Raw genomic sequence first — 18,919 nt, 5'->3', positions numbered from 1 at the left:
CAAGAAAAACATCTTCGCATGCAGTGCGAAGTGTAGGTGGTCGACTTAACCTTGGAACGACACGCGTAGTTTTTCTTGATCTTCTCGACACCTTGCGAGACTTGTTTACAAACAAGATTAAATAATCGAAGAACCTTCGCCGCAGACATCTAAATATATCCTCCCGTGAAAATACTACTGCGAGGTGGAAAACGTGAATTTAACAGCCTCCAGCAAAATACCTTTCTTTTTTCGGGTCTTCGTATACCAAAGCTTTAAAGAAAGGTCAACTTCAATAGGTATTATTGATCACATTTTTTTCTTATTTACCGTGTCACAAAAATGGCCAAATAATTCCGCCGCGGAGCGCGCGCGAAACTGCGCTGAATAATTACGCGACAGAATTTCTGCGGGGCAAATTCGCGGCGCCCGCACCCACGCCGATCGGCCGGCGATATTCTCACATGGTATTCATCCGCTGCACTTCATGCATCATCATGCAAAACGGATTGATTGGCCGGCTGATGTCATAGGCAGCCAGCACGTACTCTCGCATTACTTTTATTTCCGCTGGCGACAATAAACACACCGATGGCCCGTGAACAGAGCGGTTCACGCCTCGTGACGCATCCCGGCGACTTCTTTCCTCTCTTTTCTTCTTATCGTCTCTCCCTCTCTCTGTGTCGCACGTTTCCACGTCGATTCGTCACAAGCGACAGGATTTACTTCGCCACAAAATTGAGTTACGACGCGACAGCGGTCTACCTGACGCCGCCGTGCCCCCGTGATCGTTCGCATAATCTCCCGAGGTGCGCACCTCGATGTATTTAATGCACGTTGCGACCTAGTGCCGGGCGAATATTGCATGACACATTAAGCGGATTCGATTTCCTTGTGGCCCACTTCAACTCCTCACACCTGATGATATGCTGTGGGTCAGGTGCGATATCAGCCGACCTTCGGCTGATATAGAAAATGAAGGAAAAATTGCACTGGCCATTACATGCTTGAAATAATCTCGACCTTGAAAACAGTGCATAACAATGGAACGAGCATTTATGGCCCGTAATTCGAACATATTCAATGATACGAGGACTATTCTCATGATAGAAAACATTTTATCGGTACATACTTGTACACCAATGGCTCTCTGAATGATGCAACGATTTTTTCATTCGCTTTTTCCACGGTCATTGTTAACTGAATTGTCGACTTTACACCGGTGGCGCGATTCCGCAAAAAAAGGAGCTGACGGCTTTCCAGCGCAGAAAATGAAGCGATTTGTCCGCACGGTTCCTCGTGCCGGAACTTTCTTCCAGCTTCGGTCTCTACGCAGCCGAACGAACGTAAAAATGTCTCCGTTTTTATTACTGTCGAATAAGGGCCCCATTATCGTCCCGTGTTTGCGAAATGAGCAACCGCGAGCTCGCGCGTCGGTACAATGTACAGAGTAATTTACGATCGATAATTCCTGTCTGAAACGGAGATTTGTGATTGCGCGGACGTAAATAAGTGTGCAAGGCTATGCCAATTAACCTTAAACTCCGAATAAGATCGTGCACGAGGGGCGAGAGAGAGAGAGAGAGAGCGCTGGTAAATGTGAACGAGTACCGGGCCATGTAGCCGCGTTACACCTCATACTTATGGTAATCCAACACGGGCGCACATATAAGTGCGATATTATAACTCTCCCGCACTTTTCTCGCGCCTACCATCAGCACGAATGTATAAGACCTTACGATAATTCAACGCTCCGAGGTCCCGCAAATGACGATTTATCGTCCCTCCTTATGATAATGGCGCCAGGAATTTGTTCGATCCCCGAGAACAAATAAATAACAATTGTAATCACTCCTCGAAATTGCCGCTCAATATTCTAACGAGGCAATTTTATCCGCGAAGTCGTCAGAAAAATGCTCCTGAATCTTGCAGTCCCGGCAAAGTGCTAATAAATTCCCGGATTCGGTCAGTGTCGACGAAATTATTACGGTTTATTACATCCAGGACTTTCTATTTTAAGCACGCATCTTTCCCTTGGCTTTTATGTAGCTCATTCTAATGAAATTCATTTTACACTCGCGTTGAAGGCTTCAAAATGGTTTGAAACGATCACGTATTGCTACTACGATGATAGCAATTGATTATAGTCGATGCTGGATATTACGAAGTTACTACAGCAAATGTACGCAACTGTGATTGAGATGAAGCCATTTGGAGTCGAACAAATAGAGAAGGATAACGAAAGATACTATGTATCGAATTATTTATTACCAATTCAATAATTGTAGAACGGAGACAAAAATGTTTAATGTTTAACATAGAGCCACATGTTGTTAAAAAATGATGAAACTGCCAGCACTTTGTCCAAGTTAACCCGAGATTTTTCTTCCCGAAGAATCCCAGGGCCGTCCGATTAAGAATCAATTCAGTCAATCCAGTCAATTCGATTGTCGATATCGTCGAAGTGCTTCTAGGAATCTCTCTCGTGGAAAGTCGCATCATCTCCACGTTCGAGAAACCTTACATAATCGTTTTATCAAAGTCACCAGTCGATTGATTCCGCTTCATGTTCCCTTATCGGACCGCACTAACATCACGTTCGCCACGTGACTTTACGTAACTTCATAAATGCGGGCGCGAATTTATTGTACGGTGCCGCCGAAAGGAGTATTTCATGTCCTGTCGTAACGTTTATCGCTTTTGTATATCTTCATTAAAGCCCGGGGATCGGAACGGTATTGCATATAAAGCGTCGCCGTAAAACGCGAATGTTTTCAGCGTTCGCCAGCGTGCGAGAGACCCGCGGGTTCCGTGTCGGTCTCTTTCTCTTTTCGCGCGATTCAAAGTCTCTCGACCGAGATTCGCCGGTGGCTTTTCAAACCCGGCAAATGGAAGCCGAAATATTCGGGGCAACGTCCGACGGGATTGTCAAAGAGCGTCGCGATTCCGCGTCGTCGAAGTGCACTATCCCGTGATTGCGGACCCGCTAATGCGTCTAGCTGAATCTTTTTCTACCTACGCGCCGCGCCGACTTTCTCCACGCCTCGCGCTTTCATTTACAGGTTCCATTACAACTCACTGACCGGCTATTACAACTTGTACCTTACGGTCTCTATCGTTATATTTACGCCCGACGCGATAAATTATCCCACGGCTGCGCTATTTAGAGCGCGACTGCGCGGATTTTCGGAATCCGATCCGACCTACAGACTCCTCTGTGTTTTCTCGCTTATTTGTTCAAGATTTGTTCAATTGTTCGAATTGTTCAAGATTCGTTGAAGAAGCATCTTTGTTGCCTCGTACAAATAATCGTCATCAGCAGGGAGAACTGATTAATATTCCTCAAAGAAATTTTACCGACGAGTACTGAAATGGATATTCCTCGGTTTATGGATCGATCGTTTCAGCATTGATTGAGGCACTCTTACTCCGATGCTTCGAGAGGATATTTCATTTCGAATGTTTACATAGTTAGGCAGTCGAGACGATGACGTGAGTAATGGAGCGTGAGTGTGTGGAAATGCTAATAGATCGGCTGAAGCACTGAAGGAGTAATTCATATTCTAAGCGAGAGGATTAATTGAAGATACGTGTAATCGTACAGATATTTTGTACTACTTTAAACTCTGTGTATGTTTGTAATCAACGTTTTACAACTCTCCAACACGCATTCTCGCATTTATCACAAACTTTGTCCACAGAGTCGTGGCAGTCAAGTGCAAACAATACCTCGAAAATTCAATTTTTTCGAAATAATATTTCAAGTAATATTTTTCGGCGCAACGGTTCGATCAAATTCTACACTAAATGTAGCTATGTTGTAGAGCATAAAACGTTTCGATTCGGATGTGAACCAGTTAACGTTTTCGATTCGGATTTGAATCAGTCAAATGCCAAGTGCTATTCTTTTGGAGGAAAACAAAGGTGGTGTGTTTCGTCCTAGACGAAAATATTACTATTCCATGTTTGTTTCAAACAAAAATTTGTGATCGATAAAAATCGCTCCTTTAATATTTCAAGTGTTCATATACTTTCTCGAATCAGCGTGGGCGAACGAAGAAAATCCTTCAAGACGATGACCTAACCGATCGAACAATTGGAAATGATAACTTCCAAGAAACTTGCAAGCCATGACAAACTACTGTGTTACACCAGACATTCTTCTAATTGTTTACGATCTACAGTAGGCGGATTTACGCGACCATTAGACAGCTTAGCTTCGCCGGGTCCTGTATCGCTTTGCAGCTATCATCGGTATCGTATTCTGTTTCGCGATGGCGAAGCTGGAAATCAGCAGTTTGACGGGCGAGAATTTCGCGTCGGCACAGTGACACAGTGCGCGCAACACCAGATAATAATCAAAGAAACCTTAACGCGAGGCGAAACCGAAGAAGTCTGCGCAATTCGTCGAGCATGAATTCTCCGAGCTGTCCAAATGCTCCGCGATTTTTATTGTCGGCCACGGCCGGTTTCGTGAGCCGATCCCGTGCGTAGAAGGGGCGTGGAACAAAACCTGTTCAATTAACATTTTCTTGCCGCGGCGGCGCGAAAGAAAATTAGCGACGACAGCAGGCATGCTGTAACCAGCTGTACGAGGATGTTATTTATTGTCCGGGGAGGAGATGATCGGTGCTCGGTTGTTCTCGGCCGCGTATTGACGAATTCCTATAAATTAATCGGTTACTGATGGATGAGTCAACCGGTCGGATGGACGGCGAGATATGCACCGAGAATATTAATAAATCTCCGATTTTAAAAGACGCTCGCCGATGCGAAGATAGCTAGCCGCGAATCAATCAGTAAAATGAAGAAATTAATTATTCCGACAGATCGATACGTGATGTTAGGAGAACAAATTAATTCGTTGCCCTCGCACTTTATCAGTTGTAAGATTACGGTGGAATCTGGTATCTGCTGTGCAGCGAGCGTTCGCGGTGCTAATCTCGAAAATTAAAGGAGCATCGCATGATTGAATGCTGCTGATCAGTTAAGTATGCAATACACTAGTGAACACGATCATCGTTTCAAAGGCACCATCAAACACTGTGTACTTTTTTGAAAACTCAATTGACGTAAATGCTTCGGAGGCTAAGAGAACAATTTGCTTGATGCAAATTTCTGCACCGAACAATTTTAGGAAGGAATTCGAGGAACTCGTTGGAAAAGCGAACTATTTCGAGTTCCCGTTACGCCACCGGGTTTATCGAAGGGGCTCCCAGCTCCCAGAATTCCCAGATTTATTTTATTTCGCCGCTGAAACAAATAATCTGCACTGCGAGAACCGGGGCGGCCGCTTCTTCCAACCTTGACGCTCGGTACGCACTTCGCAGCGTCAATAAATAGAAAAGGCGAAGGTCGCTGCTACGAATCGATCGAACGTGCGGAATAGGTCCGCAAAATATTGTGAAATCTCCGCAATGTGAAATCGGTTCGAAACTGATCCGGTCCAAACTGCTACTTTGAACCTTTTCTTTATATTGTTCTTGAGGGCCCGTTCGTTTGAGCCACCGACGCCTGGGGCTTCGTCGAAGAACTTTATTATCGTGTTAATCGTCGCGTCGACTTTTAACGTCGCTCTTTGTCCGCTACCGACAAAACGATGGACCCGTTCAAACGTAAATTTTGAGCTGCTGTCGATATTCGAGGCGGCAAATTGCATGGGAGAACCTATCGGAATGCATAACGAAGCGCATCTCGTTAAGGGTAATAACAACCCTTTAGCAGGCCCGCGGAGAGATTAGGCTACCGTGCGAAGCCGTGGAAAAATTTATTAGGAATCGGGGATACCGTGAGCGGCGGTCCATTGTTAATGGCGGTCACGACGGTGTGGTATCTCATCAGAGTACCGTTTTCGTCAGGGCTCGTTTGCATATTCATTAACCCCCAGCTACCTGTTCCACGTTAATCGGGGCCGGAATACACGGCCGAATTTCGTAGAATGAATTGGCGCCTGCTCATCCCCGATACGATTTATCGGGCATTTCTTTCAACCTGTCATCAATAACAAACGCGCACCGACACTTCGTCAAGGCTTGTGCGAGACTCTTCAGACGTCGCTAATAAACCATCTGATTCATCTTATTAACTCTTGTACACTCATCAGAAATAGTTCCACAAAAGATCCTATAAAGCTTCATCCGCCTTTGCGAGTTTTTTAAAGAAATCAGCAGACTGTTTTGTGTTTACTTTTTGCATACATATTTACTATTAGTTCGAGTGTATAATGTGTTTTGTTTCAAGGCGAAATCGCTACTTCACTTTTGAGAAATTTATTCTTGAAGCAAACTTCGGTTTTCAGCTTCAAGGATTTTTCCTGCTAGAAAAATATTTTACAACATTATACATAGATGTTGTCTGCCACAGTGACAGAAGGGTTTCAGAAGCAAACGTGTACAGATTGCGAGTTCTCGCGCGTACAACCTTCAACCCGATGCCCCTCGTTTGCATGTAGGCAAGGCAAACATTCAATTAATACATCGTATTGGCAGCGCTGTGTAAACAGTACTTAAACCACCATTTTTACAACTGTTCACACTTTCTTGCACGGATGCTAATTCGCGGAGCGTGAAATTGCAATGATTGTAACAGGGGTCGGAGAATCGGAGCGATGTAATTTTCCCGCATTCTTGACGGGAATGCGGCTGACGGGTCGTTTATGTAGCCGGCAATTAGCACCTTTCATAAACGGTCATGCTAAATACGGTGCACGGGTTTCCAAACGCGCGGTTCTAATGATATAATCTATTAACGAATCCCGGAGCCGGGTCGCTCTGTATTTTACATCTCCCATTACGCGGAACGTGGTGTAATTGCGAAACGGATCTACGGGGTGTGTATCCGATCGCGGGAAGACTAGATCTCTGAAACATTTTTTTCCCATTAGCAACCGCGAAAGTATTCCGCGCGAACGCCGGACAGGATTCAAACGGCTCGTTGCAAGATGCGATTCCGTTCGTGGAACGTGCATAAACATTAAACGAGATTAGTAAAAAGTCTCCGCGGCATGAAATCAGTCGATAAGATGTGTGCGTAAATCCTGGAACCGGTTACGCAAACGAAATACGCCGTACATATCAAATATTATATATTGACAGCTGCAGTCGAGTATCGCCTTCAAGGTTTCGCGTATAAATTCTTCGATCGATCCCGTTGCAGCTTTCCTCGCTTCTTCGTCTTGCTGCTTCTGGAGACTTCTGGTTTTCCTTTAGAGAAAACCCGATCGAAAACTCAACGGAGCCGACTGGTTTCGTCGCGGAATTTTGCTCGACCATCCACGATCGGAAATATTATTCGAACTCGGTCTGCTGAGAATTATTCCGGCCAAACTTTCGCGTTTAATTCGATCAAGGCCGCCGAAAAACAGATTCGAGGAGAAGGTTCGTCTAGGAATTATCGCCGCTCGACTACCGTTAGCTGTGTCAGCGGTGCATAAATCACTATCGTTATCCTAGCACTGGTGGCGACAGATCGACCATTTATCGAGCCCGCAAACTGAAATGGATCTCGCTCGTTAGAGAAACAGCACGAATACACTTCGCCCGTCGATTCTACACATTCTACACGTGTACTCGTCGCGGTATGAAGCAAAGGGAATCGGAAAGTTTCTACAGAAACAGTCGAATCATTATACACTGTCCGATCAGAAGAAGAAGACTGCGGAGTTGCGAGCGCTCGCGCGAAAGCAGTCGTTCGGACAAGTATTAATTATACGATCGATCAATCACCCAGCTAATGAATGGTCGCACAGCAACTTGGTGGCACGTTTCGAATCGCGTTACTCCCAAGATAAATCGGCGACGCGACGCGTTCGCGCGAGCAAATAATTTACATTTTCCGAACCATTTGCCGGAAACAACGTTCGATTAACAGACGATTTAACGAAAGACCTGGTCGGGCCTGAAAGACGCATTGTTAGGACGATACATGTTTTGTCGAGTGTTGCAAATTGATAATTGCGCCGAGCGTAATGACGGCCTCGCGTTTCGAGTGTCGCTTGAAACGTGCGCGGAGACAATGCGTCGCATAGAGAAGACACGTTTCTACTTCGCTCATTTAGCGTCATTATGCCTCGTTTCTCCGAGGAGATGGTTCCGCGAAGATCATTGTTAACGATCTGCCGTTCGTTGATTCATAGAAGATCACAATCGATCGCGCAAATGAATATCTTCCGTGGGGAACAATACGTTCGTCATGAAAGAAACAACTGTTTGAACACTCGCAGGTGCCCGAAAGCATTATTTTCAGGTTCGCGCGCGAACCGACTCGACTCACACAGACGACTGTCAAAACAAAAGATAGCGTAGATAAACAAGTGGCTGTCGAGTAAGAATTTTTCGTGACTCACGGTACTTAGAGAAGAATCGATTATCCGGGAAGGTTTTCCGAGCATCTCGGTAACCGATCCCGGCAAATAAACGAGCGAAATGTTCACGAAGAAGGAAAGTGAAGTTTCAACGTGACTGCGCGCGAGTGGCGGTCATCGGTTGCAGATGCTTGTTGCATTCCATCGGCGCAACCTTTAGCAAGATGACTCGCGGTGCATCGATTAAATTGATGTGGATGAACTTACTCTAGTTTCCCCGGGAGGGCACGATTACTCCAAGACCACGATATGTACTACTTGATACGTCGGGTCGAGCAACAAGTAACAGAGTCTCTCGTAAACTGGAACAATTCACTCGATCACACAATGTCTCGAACTAGAAAAATACATCAACCCTTGTGTACACGACCGGCTATCCAATTTCGCGTTTGTTGAAATTGTTTTGTATCGTTCTGCGAAAATATTTTCGGAACACTTCCACCTTTAAAATTGAATAGATAAAGAAAATATTCTTATGTTAAATTAAAATTGGATAAGTTAGAAGATTTTGAGATTTAGCTTTGAAATTGAATTCTAAGTGATTTGTATGTTTCGAGTGTGTATACAAGGGTTAAGATATTTTTGGAGATCAAGAATTCGATCGGATTTTTCAATAATAAATCCGCGAACATGATAGGGGCTATGATTCAGCCCAAACTCGCGACGAATTGAATTGTAACGAGAAACGAACCTCGAAGATCGGTCGGCCAGTTCCAAAAATAAAAATTCGCGGCCCGGTAGCAGAGCGGAGCAGGTGGAGGCTTCTAAGACGCGCGTCAAAGCAGAACTGCCCCAGTTCCATCGCATTACCGCTATTATATTCCGCGCGGCAGCATCCGTACGTGTGTGCACGCATGAGCTCTGAGCTCATACGTCGCACCGATGGTGGTGGGACCAATTCAGAGGGACCGGCTCATTAATAATAATATCTATCAATTCCCGAGTACCGGGCTGCGGTATCGAACTTGTATCGAAATAACATGTCAATGACATTAGTCGAGCATTTTTGGCACTGTTTCATATGTTATCGATACTGTACCGTTGCCAGGTATTCGGGGATTCATCTATAAGTCACAACAAAGTTATTAGTAGACTGCTGTTTTATACATTTATAGCAAAAATACTTAGATGAAATACAATACAGGTTATAATTTATCAGGTTATCAATACTAATTTCATTGGTTAATAATTTAGTTAGCTATTACATGTTCAAAATGTTTACGATTATACATATAGCTACATATATGGGGTGCATTATTTTTGACTCGCAACCCTCTGTTTATTTCTACCTTTTGTTTAGGGCCTCTATCGAAATGAATTATCTCCAGTATCGAATTTCCACGTACAAGTATGTCTCATCATTTTTATTTTAGAAACTTCATCCAGGATAAAACAACTAAAATAACAGCAAGCTCGATAATAAGTAACTGTACGCGTACGCAGGATGTTTAAAATGGATTTCTCCGAAAACCGATGTCTGAATGAACACACTTCACATTTGATTTATTTTTGCATATACATACCTAATGAATCACTTCCTGCTGCTACCGCACTTTCGATCGTGCGTGTATACAAATATAAATTCCATTGCTGTACCATATAATACAAAGTTATAAAATCGATCTGAGTTCCATGCGGTTTATTATACAATATCAAGTATCATTAAAGACTGTATTTTATCAGAGCTTATTTGTTTTCAGACTTTGAGTTGTTTGAAGTGGTAGGAATTGATTGATACGTAAGATATCAATAAGAAACGTAAGTGCATCGATAATATCGGACAAGTTTCAGCCTCATCCCTATGGAAGGTGAACGCAAAACGTTCGTCTCGCCGAAAAAGGAACAGGCTGAAGCGTATCGGATGCGATTAATCATAAATTTGGACGTTGCGTCATGTTGCGCCGACGAGCCGGCTCGGAAGTGCAGCCGACGACCGGACGATTACGTCGATTCTTCTCGGTAACGATGTCGGATCGTCGTGCACGCCTTCCTCGGCTTGTTTTCCATTAATTTACCACTTGACGGTGGCCATAATATTCGGATTTTGCACCAATCAATTTGGATCAGCTTCTTCAAAGCATAATACTGATAAACTCTTTGGAGGAGATGGAAAGATCATAATCACAAAATAGCCACCAATGCAGTATGAAAAATGTATTATCTCTACTATTGCATAAGCGTCGTTAACGAACTGGAGCAATTAAATTGGTTTTTCGCCAAACGATAATATCGCACAAGGAAAAGTTCATTCCAGCGAAAGGATTAATTAAGATACGAACTTTCGTTCTCTCTCTGAAATTCCGAGAAGATCGTTCTACACTGTAACAAGCGTGTTCGCTCCTCGGAGAAACGTGTTTACAAACACAATGACTCAGTATAAACTCGAGGAACATGTCACGCCGAGCTTGTTTTAATTACACTTAATACGGTTCGTTTTTTTTCTGGTGAAAGGCAGAAATTGGCCACCGCCTGAATATCTTTGCAGAATCTTAACGGCGATTTCAGTTCGCGAACTGAATAAATAATTATTCGTGATGTTGTCCGAACGACTATACACGCCAGCAATTTGTATAAATATGTCGGAATATATAATTCTAATATTTAAGATTCTAGTTTAACCCACATTTTTCACATCGAGTGATACTGTCACGTTCGCAAGTAAGAAAATTTATGAGTCAGACTCTAACAAACTATGTTAGTGCCTTGCTAATTGCTTGCCTCCCATGTTTCAATCTGCTGTAGAAAATTATTATGTACCAGCAGCAGACACACATATCAGAGAATTAATTGCCCTTGTCTCCTTCAGGTTCATTTCTCTTTGACTCGATTGGAAATTCGGTATACTATCCCCGATACTATTGGTATGTTTATACAAAATCGCAGACATTCCCACGAGCATCGAGCGTGTCATCTCCACTCCATCTGCCCTCGAAAACTGCACCAATCAAATTCCGTTTGCCTTATCACTCGACCGCATCTCCGATCAGACTTGGTCTTCATACATCTGACAGTAGTAACAGACGCAACGACAAGTCCTTTAATTACGCGGACGGATATCCATGCAACTGTCAGCCACGATTACTCGATTAATCATGAATTCGGACGCGACGTCGTGTTGCCTCATTACCGTGCACGAAAAGTGCATCGGCCGTGCATCGTCGCGTGCTCGATTCTGAAACGGTGCGAACGATATTCCAGGCTGAATTTGCGAATCCCGTTCGCCGAATAAAAAAAGGAAATCAACGGAACTTGGACTGCGGTCACTGACGAATCTTTCACAATTTGCATGACCGCATCGTCTCCCTTATGCGATCCCGCTATTATTAATCGCGTGCGTAACATTGCAATTCCGACGCATGTCCCCGCGCCGTAACATTTGCTTGACTTCTCGCGAGGGACGTGTGCCAAATCTTCTGCGTACACTGCCGTCCATACATTGGAATTATGCACACATAATTCATAAGTGGAAAAAAGCAGGGACCAAAAATAACAGTTATTATAAAATTGATTATTGAAATTTAAGATAATGTGCACAAGAGAGAAAAAAATTCGAAGAACAAAATTATTAAAAAATATGGATTTTTATACTTTTTGGTTACAAATAACGGTTACAATAACAGTGTGCAAAAAATTGGATCCTCCTCGATATTTGTTATCGATGAAGAAAAACTGTTTCGATTGCTGAAAGTAGTCATCGATGAGAGAAGTTCATTTCGATCGCTCGTAACAGTTATCGGTGACAGAAATTTATTTCGATCGCTCATGACAGTTATTCATGAGAGAAATTTATTTCGATCGCTCATAACAGTTATCGATGTGATCGAATTTCTTTTCACATGTTCATAATAATTATTGATGAGAGAATTCATTTTGGTTGCTTACATACAACAGACCAAAAGAACAACACAAAATCTGTTTGTTTGTCACATTAAATTTTGATTGTAGCAATTAATTATACGAATAAAAAATTTATGAAATAATTGATTGTCTACCATTCGAAAGTTGTACTATTTAATAATAACCATTAGAAATTTCCTTCATCAATAACTGTAATTAGCGATCGAAATGAATTTCTCTCATTGATAACTGTTATGAGCGATCGAAATAAAATTGTTTCATCGAATAACTGTTATGAGCGATAGAAATAAATTTCTCTTATCGATAACTGTTACGAACGATCGCAATAAATTTCTCTCATTGATAACTGTTATAAGTGATCGAAATGAATTTCTCTTAACGATAACATTGACTGCGGACTTTATGCATATATGATAGAAATAGAAACGTACAATTTAAAGCAGTGGACATATTAAAAAGATTTAAAGACATCTGTGTATTAGTTTCAGCTTAATAAGTTAATTAAAAGAGGAAAGAATTTTTTCTTTGGTTCCATTGGCTTGTAATCGATGAAGACAATTTATATTTTGCATAAAAATCCGCAGTCTACTTATAATCTTTATTTGTAACCAATACGATTTTAGTCGATGAAATACTTGTTATCCTATGACCTTTTCTCTTTTTGCTTATGTCAGTTATGGTCCCTGGAAAAAAGATAATGCTGTATTTTTCTGTTGTAGATATAATTGCATTTATTGCATGGAAAATCGTATGCAATGATTTATTTGCAGTCTTTATACATACAGTTCCGATAAATCTCTTCAACGACGTTTCGCCTCTACATGTATTTCAACTGTTGTAACTGCACGCCTAAGTCGTGAGCTATTTTAAATGCACCTAGGGCGCCACGTGAACATATTATACCAGCTTTTATATGCGAACTGACAAGTTTGACAGAAAAACCAGTTCAAAGTTTCAGTGAGCCAATATGCTGGACATATAGCTTACCGCTACGTCCAGTTTTATTAGTCCGAATGCTCGAAGGTTCATAACTGAGCTCGTAGATATTCCAATTATTGCTGTAAACTGGAATATATTGTATTACTTTCCAATGCAGATCGGAGTCGAATTAGAGTTCATGCTAATTTCAGTATTCTCGTATTGAATGCGCTCATTTGCATTGTGATTGCATCACTGCTCTCTACCGACGTCAATTAGAAACACGAACATAATTGGACCAGTTTTATTTAGCAACAAAAGTACCTTCGAGAAGTGTTGAATTTATTCAATGAAGCATTTGACGAATCATCTGACGTCAGAAGATCCAATCTTCTCATCATCATTTTTACTAAAGCTTATTTACATTTAGAGTTAATTTAGAATATTTCCAGCAAAGAGAGAGTCTTTGATCCACAAGTTGCAGTCGGTAATGATATCGGTATCTCTCAAAGCAGTCTCATTGAACGCCAACACCAGCGACAATTGATAACGCGCCGTGTTGTATAAATTCTCTGTAGAATTCGTTTTTTACGATGCCGCGATGCGATTAAGTTGTAGGACGGGTTTCGAACTCTCGCGCCGGAGCACGAAGAAAACGAAGTGTGACTAATAGTGACTCGTGCCCCGTTGTGTCTAGCCGAGTAATTACGTAAATCGACGAATCAAGAACAGAAACGTCTATCGTCGAGTGGCCGAGCCTTAAGGCGACGTTCAGCCACTTCGTCGTGCAACGGTTTTTTCTCCGGGCAAAAAGATCCGCTGGAAAACTAGTACTAGGAGCCGGGGCCGTTGACTGTGCGTGCCGTATCGTGGGTTTGTGATATCAATGCGTCAATCGCTATTGGAGACGTCGAAGCAGAACGCTATAATATGTTCGCGTTACCCGCACAAGTATAAAACTTCTTGACAGCGAATTAACTTTCGGAGCTTTTGCTTCTCGTTTACCTGCGAACTCACGGGGACTGATTCATGATCGGCTGTTTGACGTTTATGGAAACTCTCGTATATTTTCCGAACGATCTTTATGGACGCGTGAAATGGACGAAAATTTCTTATTCGAATATTTCGCGCAGGTACTCGTTCTGTACGGATTTTTTAAGCGATTAATGGTTTGTTTCCATTTTTGCACGACGCGAAAATATTGTAAGGAAAAGTCGTAAGAAAAAGCGGATTTATTAACTGGGCATTTTTTAATTGCACTACCGGAAATGCCTAAAAAATGGTGACATAACTGAACGGACACACACCCTGTATATAATTTTATAAACTACACAGGTGAAACGAATAAATAGATGACGATTTCACGTGGAAAAGCAGACTGTTCATGACCTTGGGTCTCGAAGGAATTAGCTTACGTTCGTGTTCCACGAGAGTGGTAATAGGCGGTTAGGGAACAATCAGAGCTCTCCGACGACAGCGAAATTCGAAGCGACGCGTTTCATTATGATAATTGGGCGAATTACGGTAATCGTTCGCGCGGCGGGGAAAGCAGCTCCGATAAAAGGATTCAGAGTGTCAGCGGGTCTCCTCATGAATACGTATCTATATTTACGGTGTGACTCACAGTAAATAACGAAGAAGCTGGTGCGATACTGGTGGCCGACAATTTGCTGTTCATCAAATCACTTGTTAATGTGCACCGTGTCGGCCGATAACGATCCGCCAGTCTTCATTCACCGTCCAAAATAACAGGGGAAAAAAGAGGAAGAACCATAATCGGTTTTATTAAGTGGTGAGTCGCGCGCCGCATTCATTTGAAGGATTCGCGCGTGCGCTTCGCAACAATACGGTTCTGCAACGTTCCGTTCGTTGTAATAACATATGATTCATTCGTCGATTGAGATGGATCGCATCGAACTGCAATTGCTCGGGTGGTTTCACGAACGAAAACACGGGAGGGATGGAAACTATAATGCTCGGGTACATTATCCTTTCGAGCAACACGTGAATCATACTTTTAAGGCCGTGCGAGCAACGCGACGTTTCAGATTATAGTGCTGAGATCGCGTGTTTGCAATTTTAGTTAACCGATATTTATTCTCGCTGTTGTAACCGAATCGCTTTGGTGCGTCAGCAAATACGCACGGTGTGAATTGTCACATTGTCCGCGTGGTTCTTCATGGAAATTTGAATGACAATTCTGTTGAAGTTGCTTCTATGATATAAATTTTACTTGTAAAGGAAAGTAGTGTCAATGAGCTATTTATGTAATACTTGAAAAGTAAATCTTAACAAATAATCACAAGAGGTTCACGATTATTGCTCAGTTGCTATATTCTGTGTGTCGGGTCACCACTTATAGCCGTTTTTCCTGATCGCGTAAGCGGCTCTCGGAGAATTAGGGCAAGTAGATACAGACCGACCCTAACCAGACACAGCGAGCTAACCACAGACGCATCCTTATTCAGCGCAAACAAAGTTTATGGCCTTTGCAATGTACATATTTATATAATAAAGAGGAAGTGGTGCCAACACGTACTTAGAACTACAATCATCCTTTCGAAGGAAGAGAGTATATCGAGCCAAGCTCGCGAAATATACTTTTACGGCTTATATCGGCGGACCAAGGAAATTACTGATTAACTTCAAAGAGAAACGCGGCGTGCGGGGCTAATGCAAAATTATGCGAAGCCGTAAAATCTGTCACGGAGATTAATAACAATAATTGTGTTCCTTCTTATATGGAAATTGCGGTCGTCGAACAATGAAGAACGATTTTGCGATTGAACCGCGTCTAAGGAATTCTGCACGGTCCCGTTTAACTCTGGGAATCTGGAGACTTTCAAATCAATTTGATGGCGAGAGCACTTTCAGCCGCAAACATACTACCAATTTTGATGTGAAAGAGATTTTAATCTGCGGAGCTTTTATTACCTAATGAGAGATTTAGAAAGTGAGACTGAAATACAATTGCACTGAACCTGCTGAAAATATGGATGCAAAAGTTGACGTTACCATTAGTAATCTTGAAGTGTATCTTTAATGCATGAATAAATGATTTATACATTTTATTATGTCATACCTACAAATCAGGGCGATGCTAGTCGTGGATGTAGGTAACTAAAAAAATTAGTTTTGGTTATATCTGGTCATTAAGTATGAAATTTGACAAATGTGTTTGAAATTTGTGTTTTATTTGTCAAGTTGCACACTTAATGACCTGATATTGAATTTTCCGTATTTAATGACTAGACTGCGGATCTTTATGCATTTATGAAAAAATTGGTTGGGCAAATTATAAAACAATAAAAGATTTTAAAAATTCAAGAATGTCGTGATCTTGTTCATAATTCAACAAAGTCGTTAAGAGATGAAATCAATTTTTATATTATTCCTGCTGCCCACAATGAATGCAGACCATTTTTATTTTGCATAAAGATCCGCAGTCTAGTAATGACACATGCAATGGAAATTGTATGAAGGTCGAAGACGAAGAATGGCAGGGACTGACCGATCGATACCGTTCCAGGCAGTCCTACACGCGGTATATTTATCAGGATGTTTAGGTTTAGTAAAACAGTGGGCCAAAAATATATAGGGCAGTTAAACGGCACAGGAATAAATGGCCGGCTATTTTCACCGGCGTCGAAGAAATAAAAGTGTTTCAAAACAGCCCGTGGGTCACAAACCGCTGACACGGATTGTCTGTAGCTATTTATACCCAGACAGGAGAAAAATAGCGTGGCTCGCTGACGAATAGCTCTATCTTTGGTGCGAATCTGCCGCGAGCTATCACAACGATGCGCTCGCGCGTGCCGAAACAGCATTTCGAACGTGTCTCTCGCCATTCTTGAAATGACCGGTCAGATTTGGAACTACTTTCAACGTGATCGGTTTTATACTTTTCTTTGACGTGTCTCTCGATCGAGGGCCAGTCAAATATAAACGGGACTTTTTTCTAATTTTCTATTTGAATGGAATTTCTCAAAAATACCACCGAGTTATTTTGCTATGTATGTTCTGTACCAGATTGACAATTTTAATATTTTGCTGACCCTCGTACTGAATCGTAATCGCTTTATTCTATTCCTAGAACAACTTTCTTAGCGAAGCCACTATCGCAGGAGCTGTGAAACTGAATATGTCTCAGACGATACGAGATCGATGTTAATGTAGAATTGTTCTAATGTTAGCGTTCTAAGAAAATGGCCATTTCGTTGCGGTTAATCTCACCGGTTCAGCAAGTTGAGCGTCGTTCTGCGAACAACTATTCCAAAGCGTAACCACACCGGCGCATTCGAAACCAAATATATATCGGTCGTATCGGCGCAATCGATACCGCATTATAAATGTTCACACTGTCCACCCACTGACGACCGAGCATTCAAAATAACGGATGAAATCATTCAGCATCGCTGAGATGTGCAACTTGAAGCATGGCTGTTCCGTCGAAGCGTGGGTGCAAGATCAAAGAAAAACGCGGACTTCCGTTGACGTTCGGCCACTATTTCCGCGAATGATTTCACGCGAACCAACGCCGCATGACCTTCGTTTCCTAAAAGCAATCGCAAGATGCATTTCTAGTTAAGTGGATCGGGCGAACTCAAATAAACGATGCTGCATCTGCTACAGAACTAATGGCTCGAGCAGATCTAGGATGATCGAAATAAGTATTAAGTGCGCGAATTCGTGCCATGCTTGGTTGATCAATTACCTAAATCAATGTGGAAAAATTCGTTGAGAAATACTTGGCTGTTAAAGCTGTGCCTAACATGTACTTCGTCTTGGACGTAATTCACTTTTGAGGGTGGGTTTATCAATCGACGAAGTCACGCAACATTTAACACACGCCAAACGTTTTTAAAGTTGGCATAAAAAGAGAATAATTCTTGGGGTAGAATAATTATTTGCTTCGGACAAACTTAATGGAGGATTTGCGTGTTTCGCTGTGCTCTCTGACACAGGAAATGATACACCGAATATCTTCAAGATGATCTGGTTTACATCACATTTTATGCAGCACTTTTATTATTAGAATCGTAAATCTGATGATAAGACCCAAGAGTTTAATGCATACACATCTGCATACTTAATTTTATGGAAATTAGAGTAGGCGGGATATTTCTTTCATTGATAGGGAGGTTCCTTCGTGGAAAAAATGAGATAAGAATGTTATTCACAGGTGTACAAAGTAAATTACAAGATAATGTAATAAATATTGATTTCTGTTTCCTTTTTACTGAAAGGAATCTTTCAATCGATAAAGATATTAAACAATGGGTATTCGCACGAAGATCTTCAAGGTTGTGCGATTTAAGCGGACCTTCAGAAAGCAACCTATCGTCCGAAATTCATATGGTTCGCATTACACGGACAGTAAATCTCCTCAAGTCACGAAGAAACGCGGCAAAGGAGGAATTGAGGAAAAGGAAGATGAGGAGTGAGAGGAAGACGCATCATCGCGTCCAGCGAATTGCTGAAACACTTTTCCTTCGTATAAAATGTCTGATTCCGCGAACTACGAACGTTGGCGGCACTCAGCTTGTAAAACGGTGGAAACGGGAAAGAACATTTGTGATTATCTAATATTTTTGATCCTCAAAATCTCCCAATACCTTTCTTAAAACTTGATTTCTTCAAAATCGACTTCGACAAACATTGCTGCTATATCCTACTAGCTTAAGCTATTTATAAGATGTACATATTGAATTGTCGAAGAAACACAATTTTATGTATAAAGGAAAATTGTGGAACTTCTCTGATCATTCAATCTCCAGAGCGAAACTTTTTCGACCCGCTGCG

The 18,919-nt window shown here is 42.0% G+C and overlaps 2 protein-coding genes across 10 annotated transcripts in view; one reads left to right on the top strand and one right to left on the bottom strand.

Annotated features, from left to right (window-relative positions):
- Window positions 1–18,919, top strand: part of Syn (synapsin) — a 61,869-nt gene that overhangs the window by 15,308 nt on the left and 27,642 nt on the right. The gene's annotated exons all lie outside the window — the stretch shown is intronic.
- Timp (Tissue inhibitor of metalloproteases) overlaps window positions 1–18,919 on the bottom strand; it is a 39,074-nt gene that overhangs the window by 8,748 nt on the left and 11,407 nt on the right. Inside the window, exons 1-2 of one of the 4 annotated variants that reach the window (XM_076422040.1) lie at window positions 9,033–9,087; window positions 8,549–8,643 (exon numbers count right to left, since the gene is read on the bottom strand). The exons of 1 other annotated variant lie outside the window; for it this stretch is intronic. Coding sequence is in view for 1 of the 3 variants with exons in the window: in XM_076422038.1 (XP_076278153.1) it covers window positions 9,033–9,143 (111 nt within the window). In the remaining 2 variants the exon portion in view is untranslated. Of the gene's footprint in view, window positions 1–8,548; window positions 8,903–9,032; window positions 9,194–18,919 lie in introns of those variants that run through there. 2 more of the 4 variants (XM_076422038.1, XM_076422041.1) reach the window with 2 other exon arrangements.

The sequence above is a fragment of the Lasioglossum baleicum genome, chromosome 4 (genome assembly GCF_051020765.1).
Source record: "Lasioglossum baleicum chromosome 4, iyLasBale1, whole genome shotgun sequence".
Lineage (NCBI taxonomy): Eukaryota > Metazoa > Arthropoda > Insecta > Hymenoptera > Halictidae > Lasioglossum > Lasioglossum baleicum.
The sequence above is the reverse complement of the archived record's forward strand: the minus strand, read 5'-3'. Positions and strand labels throughout refer to the sequence as shown.